General features: G+C 39.3%; 1 protein-coding gene across 4 annotated transcripts in view; it reads left to right on the top strand.

The window, feature by feature from the left end:
- The window catches only part of LOC115157179 (suppression of tumorigenicity 18 protein), a 57,890-nt gene that overhangs the window by 25,222 nt on the left and 9,898 nt on the right, over positions 1-22,770 (top strand). For 2 of the 4 annotated variants that reach the window (XM_029705208.1, XM_029705209.1), the window contains exons 2-10: positions 7,797-7,915; positions 10,662-10,713; positions 11,648-11,678; positions 12,119-12,312; positions 17,361-18,218; positions 19,210-19,344; positions 21,021-21,111; positions 21,202-21,294; positions 22,080-22,366. In XM_029705208.1, coding sequence (XP_029561068.1) covers positions 7,797-7,915; positions 10,662-10,713; positions 11,648-11,678; positions 12,119-12,312; positions 17,361-18,218; positions 19,210-19,344; positions 21,021-21,111; positions 21,202-21,294; positions 22,080-22,366 — 1,860 coding nt within the window. The remainder of the gene's footprint in view (positions 1-7,796; positions 7,916-10,661; positions 10,714-11,647; positions 11,679-12,118; positions 12,313-17,360; positions 18,219-19,209; positions 19,345-21,020; positions 21,112-21,201; positions 21,295-22,079; positions 22,367-22,770) is intronic. The other 2 variants (XM_029705207.1, XM_029705210.1) reach the window with 2 other exon arrangements.

Here is a 22,770-nt window from a genome sequence, read left to right as displayed (position 1 = left end):
CATGATATTAAGCATGATCAATGTTAGCAACAGCCTGGCTAAGAGTACACATTACTAACTTTTTGACACATGTATGACTACAACCTACATTGCCATGGTTTCAGGCATTTAACTGCACAGAGGTTTTGTATTATTTCACTCTTTTTCCTGGTTTGGAATAATGTTGATAAAATGGTCAATGAAAACTATTTTATTTACTTTCCCCATTTAGAATAAGTAAATTACAACACTTTTATAACAATTTTCTTGCATTTTTTTCAACAAAATAAGAAATTCACCATCAGGCATCTCTATAAGGCATAAAATACTTATGTACAACTCATTCCAAACAAAGCTTACGCAGACTGAGAATTCATATGCCAGAGGTAAATCCCAGTTAACACGGATTTATACTGGCATGAGTTAAAGGACTAGAGTTTGTAATCCAGGTGGCCAGGGGATTTTGCCACACAGTGAAATCACTTAAAACTCCCCCAACGTCCTGAGCCATGGAGCTCAGAAAGCTGGGAGATTTTTCAGAATTTATGACAGCACAGCTGAACTCTTTCTGTGTGCGTGTGCACGCTCGTGTGCAAGCGCCTGTCCACCTGTGTGTGTGTGTGTGTGTGTGTTTGGATAATTTACTTCCTTTTATATACTCAATTAGTAAGATTGGGAGCCAGATAACAACATGAGACCTTGACAGATTGGTATTATCCCCCTTTGACAGGGCGAGTGGATAGTATTGGGAATTCAGCGTCCCATCTGCATAAACAGAAATAAATGTTTGTAGCTGAAAGTAAAGGATAATGGCCTCTATTTTAACAGCCGTTGACTCCACCTCTTCATTAGTAATGTGACCAAGTGGTTATTGGAGTCATTTCCCTTTTTCCCAGTTTGCTCTCTATGAGCTCCATGTACTGTAAATGTTTGGATGTGTGTGGCTGTGGAGGATGAGAAGACGGGAATAGTTTGTGTGTTTGTGTGCATTTGCATGTATGTGCACACTTAACGTGTGTGTGTGTGTTTGGAGGACAGGACAGAGGAGCAGAGATGGAGTGGAGTTGTTTAATGACAGGAACAGCTGACTTGTTTAGAGAGCAGTGAAAGGTAATTAACCCTGGGAAAACTACAGCTGCCATGCGAGCTGTTCACTTCAGTGCAATCTGATTAGGAATCAATGCCTCAGTGCTGCCTGGCTCCTTTCAGACACACTGTGTGTGTCTGTGTGTGTACGGTGTATGTTTTTTCGAGGTAAACTTTTCCCACCCAGAGGCGTCTGGGCACGGGAGACCTGCCTTTTGTGGCACGGGATTAGCTCGAACGGTTACTACGTTTCTCCAAATTGCCGACCACCTGGTAGCATTCAGGCAACCCTCCTCCTGCATGAAAAGGGTCTCCTTGGAAAGAAACAATGGCCAGGATTACTCTGTAGTGATGACAGACACCCGGGCTGGAACTTCTTTTCCCCCAAACACCTGTCAATGAATTAGTCCTTGTTAGTGTTTTGAAAACTTATGTTCAATAATGATTTGAAAGATGCAAACCAACATAGCATACAGTATTCACACACCTTGACTTTTTCCCCATAATTTCAAAGTGGAACATTTTTACAAATGAATTAAAAATGAAAGCTGAAATGTCTTGAGTCAACAAGTATTCAACCACTTCGTTATGGCTAGCCTAAATAAGTTTAGGAGTAAACATGTGCTTAACAAGTCACATAAGTTATAATGACTAGCTCATCTCTGTACCCCACACATACAATTATCTGTAAGGTCACTCAGTTGAGCAGTCAATTTCAAACACAGATTCATCCACAAAGACCAGGGAGGTTTTCCAAAGCCTCGCAAAGAAGGGCACCGATGGGTAGATGGGTACAAATAAAAAAGCAGACATTTAATATCCCTTTGAGCATGGTGAGGTTATTAATTACGCTTTGGATGGTGTATCAATGCACCCAGTTATTACAAAGCTACAGGCGCCCTTCCTAACTCAGTTGCTGGAGAGGAAGGAAACCGCTCAGGGATTTCACCATGAGGCCAATGGTGACTTTAAAACAGTTAGAGTTTAATGGCTGTGATAGGAGAAAACTGAGGATGGATCAACATTGTAGTTACTCCACAATACTAATCTAAATGACAGAGTGAAAAGAAGGAAGCCTGTTCAGAATAAAAAATATTCTGGGACGGCAGGTAGCCTAGTGGTTAGAGCATTGGGCCAGTAACCGAAAGGTTGCTGGATTGAATCCCCGAGCTGACAAGGTAAAAATCTGTCGTTCTGCCCCTGGGCAAGGCAGTTAACCCACTGTTCCACGGTAGGCCGTCATTGTAAATAATAATTTGTTCTTAAGTGACTTGCCTAGTTAAGTAAAGGTTAAATTTAAAAATGATTTTAAAAAATTCCAAAGCATGCATCCTGTTTGCAATAAGGTACTAAGGTAAAACTGCAAAAAATGTGGCAAATAAATTAACTTTATGTCTTGAATACAAATCGTTATGTTTGGGGCAACACATTTTCAAGCATTGTGGTGACTGCATCATGTTATGGGTATGCCTGTCATCGGCAAGGACTGGAGTTTTTTATTTTATATAAAAAAACTGAATAGAGCTAAGCACAGGCAAAATCCTAGAGGAAAACCTGGTTCAGTCTTGGGAGACAAATTGAACTTTCAGCAAAACAATAACCTAAAACATAATGCCAAATTTCTTACCAAGACAACATTGAATGCTCAGGAGTTGCCTAGTTACAGTTTTGACTTAAATCAGCTTGAAAATCTATGACAGAGCTTGAAGAATTTAAAAAAGAATAATTTGCAAATATTGTACAATCCAGGTGTGCAAAGCTCTTAGACTTACCAAGAAAGACTCACATCTGTAATCGCTGTCAAAGGTGATTCTAACATGTTTTGACTCAGGGGTGTGAAAACTTATGTATATGCAATATTTCTGTGTAATTGATTTTCAATAAATTAGCAAACATTTCAATTAACATGTTTTCACTTTTTCAGTATGGGGTATTGTTTGAATCTGGATGAGAGAGAAACAAATGTAATTGATTTTGAATTCAGGCGGTAACACAACAAAATGTGTAATAAATTAAGGGGTATGAATACTTTCTGAAGGCACTGTTGGTGTTAATTGATTGTGTAGAAGCTGCAATCCTGTGATATAGGTTTAATTTCCTTTGGGTTATAATTAGTCTTGGTAGTTATAGATAGCATGGTAACAAACCATTCCATAAAACAAAGCAATGTGCTGTTTTTGAATATTCAACATTTCTGTTCTGATTGAGATTGATATTTGATAATTAATTGCAATTCATCTAAAAAGCCATCTTTCATAGAATAATATAACTATAAAAGTGCCCCAAATTTAGTGAAAAAAATACAGACATTGTCTCTCTGATGGCGGAACAAGAAGAACCACCAATCTGGACTTTGTGCCACTGTGACTGTGTGGACCTGGTCCAGATTAACTCAGTTTAGAAGGGAAGGCTTTGGGATGACTTTGGAAAGCGATTACAAGATTTTTAAATCACCTCAGCGCAGGTGTCACCGTCTGACTCTTTTATGGGGTGCTTTGCTAACTGGCTCCAATAACAAGTTTCCCCTGTAGTTATGCCATCATAACAAATCATTGAAGCGATAGTGGCTGGCCAGCCAGGCTCCTAATTGTCTGTTAAGAATTCTGTGGAGCCTCGTTCTCTTTATTGAAGCTTCTCAGTCTTGGGGAAGTGATAAGACAGAAGCCAGTTTGTAGAGCCCCGTATAAAAGTACTCATTTGGCATAAGACAAACACTTTGCTTGGCGGCCAGGATGGCTGCATTGGAGACGGTTATGTCTGAAATCACAGTTGTTTCTGGAAGTCCGGAAGCGCCCCTCTATGAGGATTTTGGTGTGTAAAAAGTGCCCACTGATCAGAAGATATTCTGTTTCCCTTTTACTGTATTTATGTGAATGGATTGGTGTTCTACACTTTGGCGATTGTTCATACATTTTCTCTCCTTCTCACTCTCTCTTTGAACTTATATTATCAGTACCGAAATAGCGTGGAATTGGGCATGGTTACCTCCATACCTTACCTGGCTTAGCTTGTGTTAGTCTCTTTAGCCAATTTGCTGTCACTGTCCACAGTTGGTTCTACTGTATTTAGCACCATTCTATCATCTTCTCATGGTACTGAATATACAATCTTTCATTGGAAGAGGTATACTGTGAGATTTTTGATGGGTTGAGTTTGGAGCGTTACAAAGAGCAAACTACTCTGTATGATACTTTAAACTTGTATAGCCCTTAAGACTATTTTCAGTACAATTGGAGCTCACAGAGGTGTTGCTTGAGAGGTCAAACTATTAGTTCAATCATATCTTTATTAATTCTGCATCATAAGAAAGTCACCAATAACTTAAAATCTTGGGACCCATTTGTTTATATTTAAGGAATATTAAATATATTACTTTTATAGGAACATTACCCTATTATTATTTTCAAGAGTTTATAAAATGCATTTGTATAAAAAAGAATCACCATCATTTTAAGGGCCGGCTTTGATATGAATAGGGAAATCAGAGCCCCCCCCCCTTCCTCGCTTTCACCCTCCCCCTCCTAAAACGTTTCTTAGCTATTATTCTAATGTCCAGCTGCTAGCTTTTTAAACAGAGGGCATCTGATGGCTGCTTGGTCGCAGCACCGCAAATGAAAATAATTTTTTCAAAAACTTGTTTATCAAAATAGTCTCTTACACTATGAATGAATTAGCATTTCAATGAAAGGTGGTGAAATCAGTTGTGTTCCTTATCATCATATACCATCTCAGTTTGGCTCTCCACTGACAAGGAATCACTGTCTGCACACAAGCAACCAGCATTATTGTAAAGCGCACCTTTTTTGTTTAAAAACACGACATATTGCTGATTCTAAGCACGGTGGAGGATAACAAAAACCCAACCGGTCCTATTTTACATATACAAATATGATCAGTTTACCGTATACACTTAGACATTCATTACAAGGAAATATGAAAGTAAATTGTACTATCTATCATTTGCTGTTTGCACTTTATTATGCAGAAACAGAAAACACTTAGCATGTCAAATTAATCTGGAAATTATTCCCGGGGTAAACTATAAACACAGAAGTTACCCCGCACATTTACCCTCCTTTTTTCTCCTTCCTCTAGATCAGAGTGTAATTGCCAGTAATCAGGTCTGTTTGCTGCTGATAAAACCTCTCTGAATGCGAGGAACCCTCTTTGTGTGATGACTCAATTATGCCAGAAGTGGCTCATCAAACCTGGCCCATCAGCTGCTTTAATAAATAAGGAGGAAAACTTGCTGCGGGCGCATTATAATTCCATTCATTCCATAATTAAATTCATTCCAGTTTTAACCCTTCATTCGTATAGTCTGCCTCTGGAAGAGGAAACAAAAACAAGGGAGGAGGGGAGGGGAGGGGGCGGGTACTGAACAGACAGTGACCTTGCATAGAGCATCTACCCATCCCCATAATTCAAAATGATACTGCTGAAGAAAGGTTAAGAGAAAAGGCTCAGTGAGAAGAGAATGGATGGTATCAGTTCAGATAGAGCCCTTCTGTCTGCATGCATTGTTTCCACACAGCTTTAAACAGTAATTATGTTAAAAGTGTAATCTAATCATAGCAGTTGGTTGGGGGAGTATGCGGGAGCTGACATTTTTAAAACCTTATTTGGTGTTATTCTCGTTTGCCTTGCTATCATCTTGCATCTGCCCCAATCTAAAGGAAATGTAAGCAAAGTAATTCATGTTTATGGTCTTCACACTTTTACTTACCCAACTGTAAGCTTTTATTGTTTTCTAAATGAAGTACCACCAGTACCATTGACTCAGTTTTACTTTATCACTAAGTGTCTGTTAATTACATGAGGGTGTCCCAAGTGCAGGGATAAGCTGGGAACCAGGGGACATTTGAATGACTCAAGGTTAATGATGATTATTATTATACTAATGAATATCACTATTAGTTGGAGCAGTAGCTTTACAGTAGTTGTTGGGATGGGGAAAAATTGTAACAGCACCACTTGTATTGATGGTGACATACAAGTACCGTTTGGCTTAGGAATCAGCCACAGTATTAGTTGTCATAGTTGCACAGATGTAGGATCTTAATTTGACCAGTTTCTCACAGCAGGAAAATAATCCTGCAGCAACAGGAAATGTGAATTATTGTGTGGATTATAATTAATGGACGTTTTTGTAGGGGTTGGTACATTTTTTGTTAGGGCAAATCAAGTCTTTAGAAGCCTTTTTAAACCGTGAATACACTACATGTTTGCATTTCCTGCTGTGCAGGGTGATCAAAAAAGGGGCTCCCGAGTGGTGCAGCGGTCTAAGGCACTGCATCTCAGTGCTTGAGGCACTACACTACTGGTTCGATTCCAGGCTGTATCACAACCTGACGTGATTGGGAGTCCCATAGGGCGCCGCACAATTGGCCCAGCGTCATCCGGGTTAGGGTTTGGCCGGGGTAGGCTGTCATTGTAAATAAGAATTTGTTCTTAACTGACTTGCCAGGTTAAATAAAGGTAAAAGAAAAAAGAAAAAAAAGAAAGCTCCTACACCTGTAGTAGTAGTTGTTTTAAACAGTAGCAGGCAGCTTCAGTATCAACAATATACAAAACTGCAAGACCTTGTCAATGGCGAACCTTTTTGAAGTTGATTTCCAACAACACAAATAACCTCATACTTGTATATTTAACCACTTGTAGTTTGTATGGCTATGATGAACAATAATTATGAACAATAATATGCTTGATTGCATTTATATTTTGTATTAGAGCAGGGAAAACCACAGTTGGATCCAAAGTAACAGATCCAACGTATAAGCAGTCCCCATTCAACCCCTCTCCAAACGGTGTGTGAGGCCATGGTTATTCATGACTGTTGGACTGGGAAGCCCTCTCCTCTCCTAGTCTCAGTCAGTCACAGCCCATTCTCTCCTATCCTCTGTGGTGGGAAAGGTAGCAGATGGAATAGGGTGGGGAATGGGCTGGTCCCAAGGACAGCATGCAAAGCAGCCAGATTAGCACATAGAGAATCACATAGAAACCCTGCGCATCAGGCATTAGGCAACTCTGCTCAGTATCCCCAGAGAAATCTGCCCCATACATGGGCAAATAGTCCTCAGAGAGCAAGACGTTATTTGTCTATTTGTGTTGGGGGGCAGGAAAATGATTCAGCAGATGACAAACCCACCGGCCTTCCTTAAATAGTAGTGAGTCTCTTTTTTCTTTTTCTTATGCTAATGATTCCGAGTCCCCCCTTTTGGTTTGCAGAGGGAAATGCTCTGAGTGCTGTAATTAAGATGTTTTTTTTCTTTTTCCTTTTTTTCCCAAAGCTAACAGAAATAAATAATTCCTGTAATAAGATCTGTGAAGTGAAGAGGCTTAATGTACTCATTGTGTTTGTCCTTGTTTTCCCTCTTGGATGTTTTGTGTTAATTAGACTGTGAGCAATTTGATCTCTGTCAAGCAATCAATTTGCATCTTGGTCCTTATTCAACCATGTGAGGTATTATCTTGTTTCCTGCCCGTCACTATCTCTGACTGACTGCACGTTCACCAACAATGTCTATCACCACCAGCACCTTTAGCATTGAGGACAATATTATCAATATGATTAATTAGTTAACCAACCTACAGAATACTACAATTTAGATGGAAAACTTGGAAATTGAGAATCAGTAAAAAGTTAGTTTCTTTCCACTCCACATTTGATTTGTAGGCTTATATCTATTTTTATTAAAGGTATATTTATTTTGGGGGTTTTTTTGTTACAGAGAATGAATTTCATGCTCACATCCTGAAAAAAGGCAAGAATTGTGCACAAATCGACCAAGGTGGACTGCGTGGACCTTGCAGCACGTCGTATATATTTCCAAGAAAACTGCAAATAAAGGTAGGCTTAATATAATTCGATGATATATTATCCAGTGATGGGTTTGGGTACTATACATATGGATGAAAGAGCATGGAGCTAGTTGATGTCCTCTACAATAAGGTTGAAATATAGCCAAGTTCATTGTCCTGAAAAAAAAAAAAAGTATATTTTACCAATTCACTTTTTCTGTGAACGGATATAGTCATGTATTTGTATGGCTAATGGAAGTGGTAGCCATGATGTTCTGGATAAGCAGCATGTTTAGCAGTGTCGTGTCAATGCTCTTTTGACCCCTGCAGAATATGAGAGACAGATATTGTTTTACATATGCAGGGATGTGGGCGTTTGCAGATTTTGTATATTCGATATGTAGCTAGCTTTGTTGAGTCTGCTGCTTTATTTTTATACCACAGCACGTGTATTGTAGCCTACTGTACGTTGAATGTGACCATGCCTCCCAGGCTGCATTTAGACAAGCAGCCCAATTCTGATCTTTTTTCACTAATTGGTCTTTTGACCAATCAGATCAGCTATGAAAAAGATCTTATGTGATTGGTCAAATGACCAATTAGTGGAAAAAATATCAGAATTGGGCTGCTTGTGTAATCGTAGCCCCATTGTTCTACTTTTGAAAGCCGTTCCTAAGTCCAAAATGGCTGGCTGAAACCATGACAATGTCCAGATAGCCTTGGATAAAAATACTATGACCATAATGTCAACCATAAAGAAATGGGAAAACATTTTGTACTGACCAATGACCACCAAAGATCTATCATGTGTATGTGTTATAGTTTTGTGCAGTGTCAGGAATATATAACACAAACAAATCCCTGCCTGAGAGTGTAGTAAATATTTAATACAAACAAAGCCATATTTGAATAGCATGTACTGTATCTACAGTATTTGTTCTGCCTGTGTAAATATATTCATTGAATGTCATGTGTTCTCTCCATGTCTACTTCTCTTACTCGTAAACGTCTATAGGAGATTTCCACGTTGCTCCATTACTTCTGATTCATCCTCTGCAGAATTAGATACAGCTTTGAGTTTGTGAAGGACCAACAATAGCTTTTGTCGAATGGGTGTCAAAAGCACATGCTCTATACCCTCTCAGAACCTCTGTGCTGCTCACAAAGCAGAACATATAATACTTGAACACAAAAAGTTTGAGCTGTTTCTCCATCTCCCCTCAGATGACAATCAATCACATTTATTTTATAAAGCCCTTCTTACATCAGCTGATGTCACAAAGTGCTGTACAGAAACCCAGCCTAAAACCCCAAACAGCAAGCAATGCCGGTGTAGAAGCACGGTGGCTAGGAAAAACTCCCTAGAAAGACTAGATACAGGCCTTTGAAGGAATACAGTATGTAATTCAACGTTCGAACAAACATATTGAGCGCAGTTGAAAAAGCATGAACTGACAAAATATCAGTCAAATGTATACTCCTCACGGTCAAAACCAAGTTCATCGGGTATCTTACGAAGATAGAAGCATTATTATATTCAATATAGTATTTTCAATATATTCAAATAAGTATTTTCAAAATACATGATATTCTTTACTTGTAAGATAGAGGAATTTAAATGGTTCATGTACAAAGCATTAATAAGGCATTAAATCAGAGGTTATGTTATGAAATATTTAAAAAGTGTTTAAAACAAGTAGATTTGCATAATGTGAGTGTTGCCTCTCAATAACACAGAGGTGCCTAATGTGAGAATATTAGTCAATCTGAAATTACACTATCTGAATTTGAAATTGAAATGAATTTGTATTATTGTAGACGTTGTAACACATACATACACTATCTATACAAGTCTTGTTTAATAAAAACAAGTTATATAAATTTATACAAAATGAGTGAGTATCTCTTGTCTGTTTGTTTGTCTGTTCATACGATGATGGAAAAATTGTAATGAACTAATGAGGTAAATGAGTTTTTACAGAATGTAATCTATAGTGTTTGGGTAGTTGTTTGTCTCAATAGGGCCCTAGTAATCAAAAGTAATGAACCTATTATGTGCAGGTCCTCCGAGGGCCCGGCGTGGCATTGAAGAGTGTGGCACATAAAAGGTTTATTAAAGTAAATTAAGGTCCATCACTGCCACACCTGCTCCCCTATTATAAATGTATGACAGGTCAGTGCCTTCAATCACAACAGCAAACCAGAGAGAGGAGTCATGTTTCCCATTACCAGGAAAAGTAACAGCGTATCTATCCTGTGACTCACAAATTTCACTGGCCTGTGACCACTATACACTGCCATCAGCCCAGAATAATTACCTTTAATAGGTTTTATTTGGGATCCACATGAGAAATGGTGGCGAGGGAGAGTGGATGGATTTGAACAACTATTTTGGTCTAAACACACTGCTGTCTGTCTGTGTACCACCACCACCACTTTAATGTCATTATTTTGCATTATGGTGTTTTTTCCACCTCCAAAGTTTATTTTGTTTTATTAACTTCACCTTCGGTTGGTGTTTTGCTTTTACATGTGTTTTCATGACTACAGCCATTAATTTACCGCAGATAATCAACACGTAAATACATAAATGTTCTGGGAAATATAGGGTAATGTTGATAGGAAGGTTCAAAGTTACTTCAAATAAACCTACAAAAATAGGATGGATACAGCATCTGCTGAGTTAATGTTAACATCATTATTCCAGTCTCAGTAGTCAATATTAACAGAATCTGTATTTTGTTAGAAATTTGTGTTACATGCTAAAGAATACATTGTGTGTTCTTTATCAACAGATGGATTCAGAAGGAGAGGAAAACACACTCCAAACATGCAACGGTGGTAAAGGTGAGCAGTGTTGACAACTCTTACCATGTTCAAGCAAGCCCATCAATAGCAGTAACCGAGCACTTCAGCAATTCACGCACATTCCACTTATACATCTATGGGGTCTAGGCAGGAATCAGTTCAACAATCCAACTTTACAACTGTCAGTTTTACAAATTATCTTACCAATTTGAAGAGCACTGCATTGCCATTATTTTATTCAGATGGGGAATTAGTTCATCAAATTGGAACTGTGGCTCAAATTCGTTAAGGAGTGAATATATATAGTGTGATTGAAAACCCCTAGACAGGGGGATGCCATTATGCTAGTGTTCCAAGCCTCTAAGGTCTGGCTGGTGGCACCAGAGCCATTACTATGTCTGGGAAATTCATGGAAGCTTTATTATGGGGTTGTGCTTCATGGGAATACGGTGGACTTGAATGAGAATGAGATTTGCATCTGTGGTGCATGCCCCTCAGGGAAAATCGATTTGCCTTTTCAGATCATGTTGTCAAAGCTGTCAGGAGGATGAGCTACAGCAGATCTCAGAAAGAGGAGAGCAGATTGGGGTTGTGGATATTTAAAAAAAAAAATCTATATAAAGGGTATCTTGACGATGATTTTAATCATATCAGAAGGCTTTTGTTGAAGTAAAATAGTTCATTATAAGGTTGCAAAAAATCTATTTTGATAAGTAGCTGTAAAAGTCATCTTTTCATAGAACATTTGATAGAGTACAATCCAAAATCATACTAGGGGAACACCCCACTACCATGAGTGTAGTCGGCCCACAGTGTATTCATTCACAACTGCTTATCAAAAACATGGAGCTAGTACAGTAGATCGGTAGCTTTGATCAGGATTGTGTTTCCCCAGTAGCCAGATGCGTAGTCACTCCACAGTGGAAATGTAAACATTACTATTTACCTGACGTACTTCTGTTTCTGTTTACAGTTCCAGCTGACTGCATCACCCAGGCTCCGAGGTAAGGGTTCACGACCTCTTTGTGAAAATAAACACTTACAGGTATCCTCTAATTTACCCCGGGTTTCTATGCCCTTGCATACAGAATGAAATAGGCATCCTTTGTTAGTAGATGTGGTATGCTGGCCATTCTCTTATCTTGATAAAACCGGTTATAATTGATTTTGTCCCTGTAGCTCTTCACTGCGCTTCTAGGTACTTTGTATTAATCATCTCAACCATATACAGTTTCTTCAACCTTATGTTGACCTTTTTTCACTGTAGTTACAAAAAAACACTTGTTTTTACTTTCTGAATCCTGAAATACAGTTGGGGAATAAACTGACAATGTTACATTTTACGTTCACTTTAAGTTCAAAGTTTTCAGATGAACCCCAGTAACGGCTATGGCCTTTTGTTGACCCCGTTGCTCTTTTTATTCATTCATCCCCCCCACAACAGCACATATGGGTCTATGGCTGCTAGGAAGAGGCTCGCCCAGGAAGGGGTGCAGGGCGCCCCCGTCAACAAGAGAAAGTCTCTCCTGATGAGGCCCCGCCACTACAGCCCCAGTGAGGCGTGCTGTGAGGAGGAGAACGAGGACCTGGCACCGCCACAGGACAAAGAAGAGCTGAGGAACATTGACACTCCAGCAGGTAGACAGATGTCCTGTTGTTTGTCTGTTTTGATGAACAATTGACGCTGAATTTTAAAATCCCATCTGTTGCATTCATATTTCCCTCCTTCTCTATTGCCTGTCTGCTCGCCATCAGCCAGACCCCATAGTCATTGTGTATTGGAAGTGAAAGACGAGACTGCTGGGTTCACATTAGTTGTGTCTGTCTCACGTCCTCAGTCCTACTTTTGACAGCTTATCTGCCATGATATTTTTGGCATGGTTTTTTCCCCTATTTTTGATGAGGCCAGATTTCAGACTCCTCCTTTTCTTTTTTTTTTCTTCTGTGTTTGGTTTTTCTGAAAAGCCATTCAAAAATGGGTTGAAAACACAGAGAATTGAATAATGATCATGTTTGCTTTAGGCCATTCTGATTAGAATGTCATCTGTTGATGTTTGTTTAGTAAAGTGAGTTGAGTTTAGATTATACACACGATTTATTGATTATTAACACAAGCTAATGTTGCATCTTAACAGAACCAGCTTCCCTTCTGAAGTATGCTAACCATCTTCTTATTAAACCAATGTCACTGATATAATAGAATAAATTAGTGATTATTTGTCGAAAGATACTAAGACCAAGGTGCGTACTCAACAATGACATAAGGAAATGTTTGTTTATTTCATTGAGCCCTCCCCCCAAGCAAAACATTTCTATTTCCAAATGAATTGAATTTTGAGCATTTTGGCAACAATACCCATGGTTTACATGTGCATTCTCACCCACTATAATCTGCACTTATTTGGTATAGTTTTAACGATGTAACTAAGCAACAAACGTAATTGTCCCCTTCGAAAGCTTTTGTTAGGCCCTCTAACACAGTCCAAATATACATAATTAGGCATAATGTCTACAGCTCATTATAGTACACATGTGGGTAGTGAAATGGACCAAGAGAGTAGCTCAATGAATTGTGCGGATTAATTGGAAATGGAATGTATTTGTTTCTGGGGTTCATATAACATTACAATTATCATAACCCTTTCTGCACTAGCTTCGCTATCTGTTTTTTCCCTTTATCTTTCTTTGTTCATATACCTCCCTCTCATGGTTTGTTTGTGTTTCAAGCAGAGCTTTTATGTGTCTGTATTCAGTCACCACTACCTACTTGTACTGTATTATAACCTTTAAATCAAGAAAAGTAGATATTTTTTATCAAAAGAAGGCACCTGCAAACAGCAAGCCCTATACAATACAATGAACATGTATCAAAAGGCTGGCAACACAAAGCAATGACTGAACATTGTGTGATTAACATAGACCTACATACATTTGTAAATATATTTTTGTCACAATCAGGTCTGGGGATATTTTATGTGAAATGTCTATGACAGTTAAAGTGGATAGAAAAAGCAATAAGAATGTAACAGCGGGATACTGTTCATATCTGCATTTTAAAACAAGAGGGAAAAATAAGCCGCTAATTTGGTCGAGCCGCACTGCGTTCAACTCCAGCCAAGCTCCAACCACACTGCAGAGCGCCTGTAATGGCTATTCTGGAGTACAAACTGTTCACCTGTTCCAATACACAAACCACAGGAGGGATCCATGTTTTTCTCTCCCATGCGGTCTCTTTTCCACTGCACGCACTTCTCACTGTGTGTGTGTGTTCAGTTGAAGTCGGAAGTTTACATACACTTAGGTTGAAGTCATTAAAACTCGTTTTTCAACCACTCCACAAATTTCTTTAACAAACTATAGTTTTGGCAGGTCGGTTAGGACATCTACTTTGTGCATGACACAAGTAATTTTTCCAAGAATTGTTTACAGATTATTTCACTTATAATTCACTGTATCACAATTCCTGTGGATCAGAAGTTTACATACACTAAGTTGACTGTGCCTTTAAACAGTTTGGAAAATTCCAGAAAATGATATCATGGCTTTAGAAGCTTCTGATAGGCTAATTGACATAATTTGAGTCAATTGGAGGTGTACCTGTGGATGTATTACAAGGCCTACCTTCAAACTCAGTGCCTCTTTACTTGACATCATGGGAAAATCAAAAGAAATCAGCCAAGACCTCAGAAAAACAATTGTAGACCTCCACAAATCTGGTTCATCCTTGGGAGCAATTTCCAAACATCTGAAGGTACCACGTTCATCTGTACAAACAATTGTATGCAAGTATAAACACCATGGGACCATGCAGCCATCATACCGCTCAGGAAGGAGACGCGTTCTGTCTCCTAGAGATGAACGTGCTTTGGTGCGAAAAGTGCAAATCAATCCCAGAACAACAGCAAAGGACAAAACTACAAAAGTATCTATATCCACAGTAAAACGAGTCCTATATCGACATAACCTGAAAGGCTGCTCAGCAAGGAAGAAGCCACTGCTCCAAAACCGCCATAAAAAAAGCCAGACTACGGTTTGCAACTGCACATGGGACAAAGATCGTACTTTCTGGAGAAATGTCCTCTGGTCTGATGAAACAAAAATAGAATTGTTTGGCCATAATGACCATCGTTATGTTTGGTGGAAAAAGGAGGAGGTTTGCAAGCCGAAGAACACCATCCCAACCGTGAAGCACGGGGGTGGCAGCATCATGTTGTGGGGGTGCTTTGCTGCAGGAGGGACTGGTGCACTTCACAAAATAGATGGCATCATGAGGGAGGAAAATGATGTGGATATATTGAAGCAACATCTCAAGACATCAGTCAGGAAGTTAGAGCTTGGTCGCAAATGTGTCTTCCAAATGGACAATGGCCCCAAGCATACTTCCAGAGTTGTGGCAAAATGGCTTAAGGACAACAAAGTCAAGGTATTGGAGTGGCCATCACAAAGCCCTGACCTCAATCCTATAGACAATTTGTGGGCAGAACTGAAAAATTGTGTGCGAGCAAGGAGGCCTACAAACCTGACTCAGTTACACCAGCTCTGTCAGGAGGAATGGGCCAAAATTCACCCAACTTATTGTGGGAAGCTTGTGGAAGGCTACCCGAAACCTTTGACCCAAGTTAAACAATTTAAAGGCAATGCTACCAAATACTAATTGAGTGTATGTAAACTTCTGACCCACTGGGAATGTGATGAAAGAAATAAAAGCTGAAATAAGTAATTCTGTCTTCTATTATTCTGACATTTCACATTCTTAAAATAAAGTGGTGATCCTAACTGACCTAAGACAGGGAATTTTTACTAGGATTAAATGTCAGGAATTATGAAAAATTGTGTTTAAATGTATTTGGCTAAGGTGTATGTAAACTTCCCACTTCAACTGTATGTGTGTCATCCATCTGTACAAAAATAAGTTATTTTCTGTCTGCTCTGCTAATTGTAACTAAACATAACTGACTTAATCTTTGTTGAACAGGCTGATATTCGTATGCCTTTGTTTAGAATTAAATGTATCATGTAACAAAAAGATTATCAGCCATGTCATTGCATGTCTCAAAAAATACAGCTTCATATTTTGCATCAAAAAAGGAGTTTAACTATGTCTATTTCATTCACCTACTTCCGCTGTTGCTGGTCTGTCTTCACCTGCCTTGTATTGTGGTAGTGAATATACATCACATCCCTACATTTACACAATCCAAAATCATATGCTTCAAAACAAAAGCCGTTTTTCTTTTTTGGCAGAGGTTCGTCAGATAAGTCAGAGCGCTACACTTCCTGCATTTAGCAGCTTTTATTTTGGGGGATTAAGTTGTATACTATGGCCTGATAATGACTAGTAGTATCGGTTTGGTAATGCCTTTATCATCCTCAGTGGAATCCACTTACAAGATTATATAGCCTACAGAATTGCATCCTAAATTATCTCCAGATCTATCAACCTATTGGATCCCTCTCCTCCAGTCTCTGTGGGTTACTTTTAATTTGCTCTGTGACGTCTTTAGAGGATAGATCTACTCTGTACTGTACAGCCTACTTATGATTTCTAGAGTAAAAACCCTTATGGCCTCACTAAAGAGCTTTAGCACTGAAAATAAGTTTCAATGATTTGGGGGATCAAAAGATATTTTAGTGAATCAATCCAGATGATAGCGTTCCATTGTTAATCATTGACCATGACTTAATATTAATATAATCAGGGTTTTACTATATTAAGTGTCATTTAACATACATTTTGGAGAACTAAGAGCCTAGCTTTTCTCTTTGTTTCACTTAAACTGAACGATGATTGAAACCAGAAATTCAATTGTCATGTCAAATATATTTGACCATTACACGCAGTCCTGGGATATAATAAACATTTTGATATGTCCATAAAAATGTCCACTGATAAAAAAACAGAAAAGCTTTATTTTAAAAGCTTTTAGTAAAGAATCAATGTAAAAATCAATTATCAGGTGCACTCAGCATAATGACCTATTGAAAAAAGATAAATAAAAAGAAAGAATAAAGGGAAACCAGGATTTTTGTAAAAAAATGTAATACTGAAATGTTTTCCTCTTTCTTGGTTATTGTGCTTACATATGAATATGGGTTCTTAAATGAGTTGTGTGTGAATGACAAGTTAATATCTTTAAAATCATAAAGCCCTGCTTGGCGTACACCTCAACTACTTAAAACTGATGTTCAGTGCCACAAGCCATGTAAATCTCTGTCATTATCTGGTCCGTCTAAATCCACATCAAGTTGTTGTATTCTGATTAGAGATTTCTAAGAAGAGGAAGACAATCTTGTTCTTCATCTTTAGGTTTCATGTTCAACTAGCCAAAACAAGTGTCTTGTGAATTATCTCTGATGTACTTGAGGAATTGCCAGGAAATCTTGCAGTTGCTGTCCTGTCCATACTATTACTATTTTCATTACATATTGTATTTTCCAATCCTCTTAACAGTCATTTCAAATGACAAAGACATGCGTTTTCTAGATAGGAAAAAGTGTCACAATTGGCGTTGAATGTCTCTACAAAAACATTGACTAAGCTGAAATGGGGACAGACAAGATTGTTACTCTCTGCCTAACCAAATGTTCTCTGAAAAGCATGGCCTTAATATGAACAATTGACTCAAGCTTGAAAAAAGCATCACAACATAGTTTTTGTTCTCTTTTGCTTTTACTTTGTTTCTAAGATGGATACTCAGAAACACTTAACGAGCCCAAGAGAAATGGCTGCCAGGACGCAATAACAAAACCCCATGATTCCTTTGGATGGTCTGAAGTGGTGACTGACTCTCCCCATCAGGAGGCTGCAGCCTCGGAAACTCTGGAGGACGAAGAGGTGGCGGAACGAAACCAAGAAGAAGAAGAGGAAGAAGACCAAAGTCAAGACAGGATGAGTATAACTTGCAGTTCGTCGCCACGTAAAAGCCCATACGGAAACAGCTGGGAAGCCGAGTGGGAGCCTCTGTCCCTGTCTCATTCTGCCAGGGTGAATGGCTCCAATGGCTCTATCAGCAGCCCCTCCAAAGCCACCACCGGAGAAAGATACCTATTGGGGAGAAACCACTACCTACACATGCGAGACCATGATCCTGACTCGGTCCTTAGTGGGTATAACATGGGCAGAGCAGGTCCCTTCCAGGCAGGGCCCCTGCGGCTCTACCGATCAACCCCCAGTGAGGAGGACAGTGAGGGGGAGCCAGAGGTGGAGAGGCCTCCTCGACTGGAGGCCTGGGCCCTGGGCCTGCAGGAGATGGAGAGACCCCTGAGCCTGGAGATGGACAGAGGAGACCGGGACAGAGACAGAGAAGACAGAGACAGAGGAGACAAAGACAGGGATAGAGACAGAGGAGACAGAGACTGGGACAGAGGGAGGGTGAACCTGAGCCTCCTGGAGCAGGCCATGGCATTGCAGTCAGAGCAGAGGCAGGTCCTCCACAATGCCTACAGGGAGATGGATAGGTTCCTACTGGAGCAGATGACCAATGAGAGGAGGCACCAACGGCTACTGGACGTGGACACCAGGGTGGGCTATCATGGATGCAAAGGTACAAATACTTCATTTCAATATATCTTATTTCTTTGTCAATTCAAGATTCTAGATGTTTTATTTTATAACAGCTTTTTATCAACGTAATGACAGTGAGGACCCTTTTAAGTCCATCCTTTGTTTTTGTATGTGTACTATTAAGGCCACTTGAGAACAATAGAACTACATACAGTGGATATTGCACTTATTCTAATGAAGAGTAGTGGGCATAAAATAAGTATGCAGCAGACATGATTATGCATGTTTATCTAGTATGAATTAGACCACTTGTGATTTCAATGATGAGGCGCTTCGAAACGTCAAAATAATAAAGAATCATATTCAGAGGGGGAAATCCTCTTAAGTACTAAACTCATTTTGGCAACAATTGAAGTAATAAAAAACCAGACTAAAATAAATAAAAGAACAAAATCTTGTGATGGAATTGCTACTACCCAGAATATTGGATTTTGATAGGAATCAACTGGATATTTAACCATGACCATAAGTCTTAAATCCGCCCAAAGTACCCCTCATGTTTTCCACTGATTCTTCAAATGACTGCAGCCTAATGTGTAATCCCAAATGTAATCTTTCGATGGATGGGCATTAAGAAGTCAATGCCCCGTGTTGAACTGGAAGCCTTAACTAAAAGGACAGATTAATATAGAAAGAAGCATTTTGCAAAAAGTGTCTGGCTCTTTGCATGATACTGTACTTTAATCTGTTTGTTTCTATGTACATACAGATTCATTCTAGCATTTCTCAGAATCTCACATTCATGCAAGCAACTCTTTACAAGTTTAATGAAATATAAAACTGAAGTTCATTAGAATTTTGCCAAAAGCTGTTACCTTTGTTGCATTCTTTGCTTGTGTGGGTAATGAAGGTTACAAAGCATGTTAAGAATGATACTGCAACATTCTTGAAGGTGTCATAAAATTGTTATAAATGTATATGTGAATGTCTATGTATTAATCTAAGCGCTCATGTTATTTGCCTCCTCCCAGACTCTCCACGACCAGATAAGAAGGACATAAGGTGTCCTACCCCTGGTTGTGACGGCACTGGCCATGTCACTGGTCTGTACCCCCACCACAGGAGTCTGTCTGGCTGTCCCCACAAAGTCAGAGTCCCCCCAGAGAGTAAGTCACTCAGACATACACATACATGTATGTACATCAGGTATTCTTGAAAGTCAGGACAAAACCAATGTATCTTCACTTACATCTACATGTACACACAGGTGTAGGATCTTAATTCGATCACTATTTTGTTGCTGAGAACTTTCCTGCACAGCTGTAAATGGAGATGAGCTTCGAGATGTACATAAATTCACTGAAAATCATCCACACGGTTATATTAACAGAATTGTGCTTTACCTGATCAAGCAACATTATGGACTAAATGTTAACATCATGTTGCTGCAGGATTATTTTTCTCTGACAATATAGGTGAAATTAAGATCCTACATATGTATAGAATAGAAAGTGATGCTTTTTTACTGAAAATAAGTACTGATGTTTAAATAAAACCTTCAAAGTTATCAAGTGGCTCCAGAAACTGATTGAGTGGCATTCATTCTACATTTATACAATCATGAAGTGAGACTTGTTGTCACCTACAGTTTTCTTGTAATTTCTGAATATTGTAAAGGTTTTTTATTGGCTGTGGTTTAGTCATTTCAATGTAACATAACAAGCATCCAACATTAAACAGTAATGTTACAAAAGGAACAGAAAAAGTAATTAACTTTTTTCAATATGAAAGCAATGTGCTCTTAGACCAGAAGCAATGTTTGCAAATCAAAGGGGTTGCTAATGCTGTATTCAAAAATAAATGGACAACTCCTGCAAACTAATTGGAAAATATGTACAGAAGAGAAAAGTTTCCAAGGACACAGAGTAGAACTCCAACTCTAGCTAGGTTTCCGTCCAATTGGCCACAGATTTTCATGTGAATATTTAAACATCTGAATGAAATCATATGCGCTTTTCCCCACAAGAGATGTTTCCATCAAATTGTGGATAAAAGGCTGTGCTTGATGACGTAGTGCTTTTTGTTCTATTTTTATTGCCACTAAGGTATTTATATTATGCGACCAACACACAGTGCACTGACAATGGGAACAGTGTTAGTTAGATATGCTTGTGTCCATAATTGTATGACTTTTCTAAGGATCTGTGCTCTTGGTTTTTCTCTGATGTCAGTACAAAGAACGTGTGAATTGAATTGATGTATCTATAAATGAACAAGCCTTTAGTTTGCCTTTAGTTTACCTTGATCACTCTGGATACATTATTGTTTTCCTGTATTCTCATTTTGTGATTTGTTATTGTGTTAACTCTTGATCCCCCCCATGAACTCGGTCACCGCTGACGCAGTATATTTGTCACCGCTGACGCAGTATATTTGTCACCGCTGACGCAGTATATTTGTCACCGCTGACGCAGTATATTTGTCACCGCTGACGCAGTATATTTGTCACCGCTGACGCAGTATATTTGTCACCGCTGACGCAGTATATTCGTCACCGCTGACGCAGTATATTCGTCACCGCTGACGCAGTATATTCGTCACCGCTGACGCAGTATATTCGTCACCGCTGACGCAGTATATTCGTCACCGCTGACGCAGTATATTCGTCACCGCTGACGCAGTATATTCGTCACCTCTGACGCAGTATATTCGTCACCTCTGACGCAGTATATTCGTCACCTCTGACGCAGTATATTCGTCACCACTGATTGTATAGTAAATCTCTCCTTCTACTGAGCCTACTGTTTCACCTACTGTCCCTCTCCTGTCTGTTTGTCCCCAGTCCTGGCCATGCATGAAAACGTCCTCAAGTGTCCTACTCCCGGGTGCACAGGAAGGGGCCATGTAAACAGCAACCGTAGCACCCACCGGAGGTACATCCTGCAGAGACTAACCCATTAAACATGACATACTGTACATAGACAGGTTCAATGGGTTTGAAAACCTCCTCCTCCCCCCCCCAGTCTCTCAGGCTGCCCCATTGCTGCTGCAGTGAAAGTCTCCAAACCTCAAGAGGAGAGCCCCAAATGCAGACAAGCACCTGAACGATTGTCCAGGTAAAATCACGAGGGGAGAGAGAATGTATAATATGTGTTATAGCTGTAATTTTGCAATATTGTCATTTTGACTGTTGACAATTATCGACGTGTATGTGCGCATACATTATGATGACAGTAAACCATTGAGACATTGAAAACTATACTATGAAACTAATTGATTGAAGTTCGGAGAGAGCATAGTCCCTTTGATACAAAACAAAGTGTGTCAATTGCAATATCATATAAAATCAGGAGGTATGTTGGTTAACATTTACAGTATCGTATCCTGTTTATTTATTCAATGTATTGTAAAAGGAATTACAATATATAGCCTATCAAAACTTCACAGACATGGTTTCTCACTATCACTTGTTCTTAAGCAATGGTTTAAGGTCCCATGAGATTCTCCCTATTAGGGACACAGAGCATCACAACTCTTTGTTCCCTGTAGAAAAATCACAGGCAGACTGCCAACCCATACAAAATTAATTAGTTGGGTAACATGCCTGTGTGTGCGTCTACAATACAGATCAGATCCCACATCCAGGAGGAGGACATTGATATTATTCAAACAACACTGTGTCCATTACTTCACAGCCACCTCGTATGGATATTATTCACACTATAATGTATATTACTTCCAGAATCATCACCACCTCTTCCACAGCCCATGCATAATGTGCATTAATGTGTCAATATCATATCCTATGCATTTTATTTGACACTGTAGCCACTTTCCTGCCCACTTGTGTGCATGTGTCAATTTCCTGGATCCTTACATGCGTTTTATTTGACACATACAGTAGCCACTTTCCTCATCAAATCCAACAACACCTCGTCTTCTTGGATTCTTCTCCAACCAGGCCTCTCGGCCCCCTCATGAAGAAGTTGGAGTTGAATCAGTACAACTACAGGTTCGCCCATCACCATCCTGTCGCCGCCGCCTTGCAAGCCAACCTCACCAAGGACATGGACAAGTACAGCAAGATCCGCTTTGATTACGCCAGCTTTGATGAACAGGTCTTCGGCAAACAACCTCTGATGGCACCCAACCAGGACCAAGAAATCTCTTCTTCACACTTCCCTGACTGTGAGTTTCGCACATTTGATTTGATTCAAAGGGGGGGCGGAGGGAGATTGGCTGTACCATAACAGCGTGTCAAGCCACATTAAAGGGATTTAATGTGCAAGCGTTGCTCATCTTCTGCCACAAATGTGCAGCTCAGTAGGACACTATGTAAATAAATGATCAGACAACAACCAAACTAAGAGTTTGCAACACACTCACAAGGTTCCTGTAAACAAGACAATCATGCTTGTTTAATATATATATATATTATATATCAACACAAACGCTTTTCTATTCAAGCACAGACTGATCCCACTGCAACCACAGTGTAAAAATAAACATGCTGATGACATGTACCATACTGTATGTTATAATGTAGGGGGTATAATCATGTGTTCCCAGACCTCTGTGAAAGTTTCTGTATC

This window comes from Salmo trutta, chromosome 21 (assembly GCF_901001165.1).
Source record: "Salmo trutta chromosome 21, fSalTru1.1, whole genome shotgun sequence".
NCBI classification, from domain to species: Eukaryota; Metazoa; Chordata; class Actinopteri; order Salmoniformes; family Salmonidae; genus Salmo; species Salmo trutta.
The sequence above is the reverse complement of the archived record's forward strand: the minus strand, read 5'-3'. Positions and strand labels throughout refer to the sequence as shown.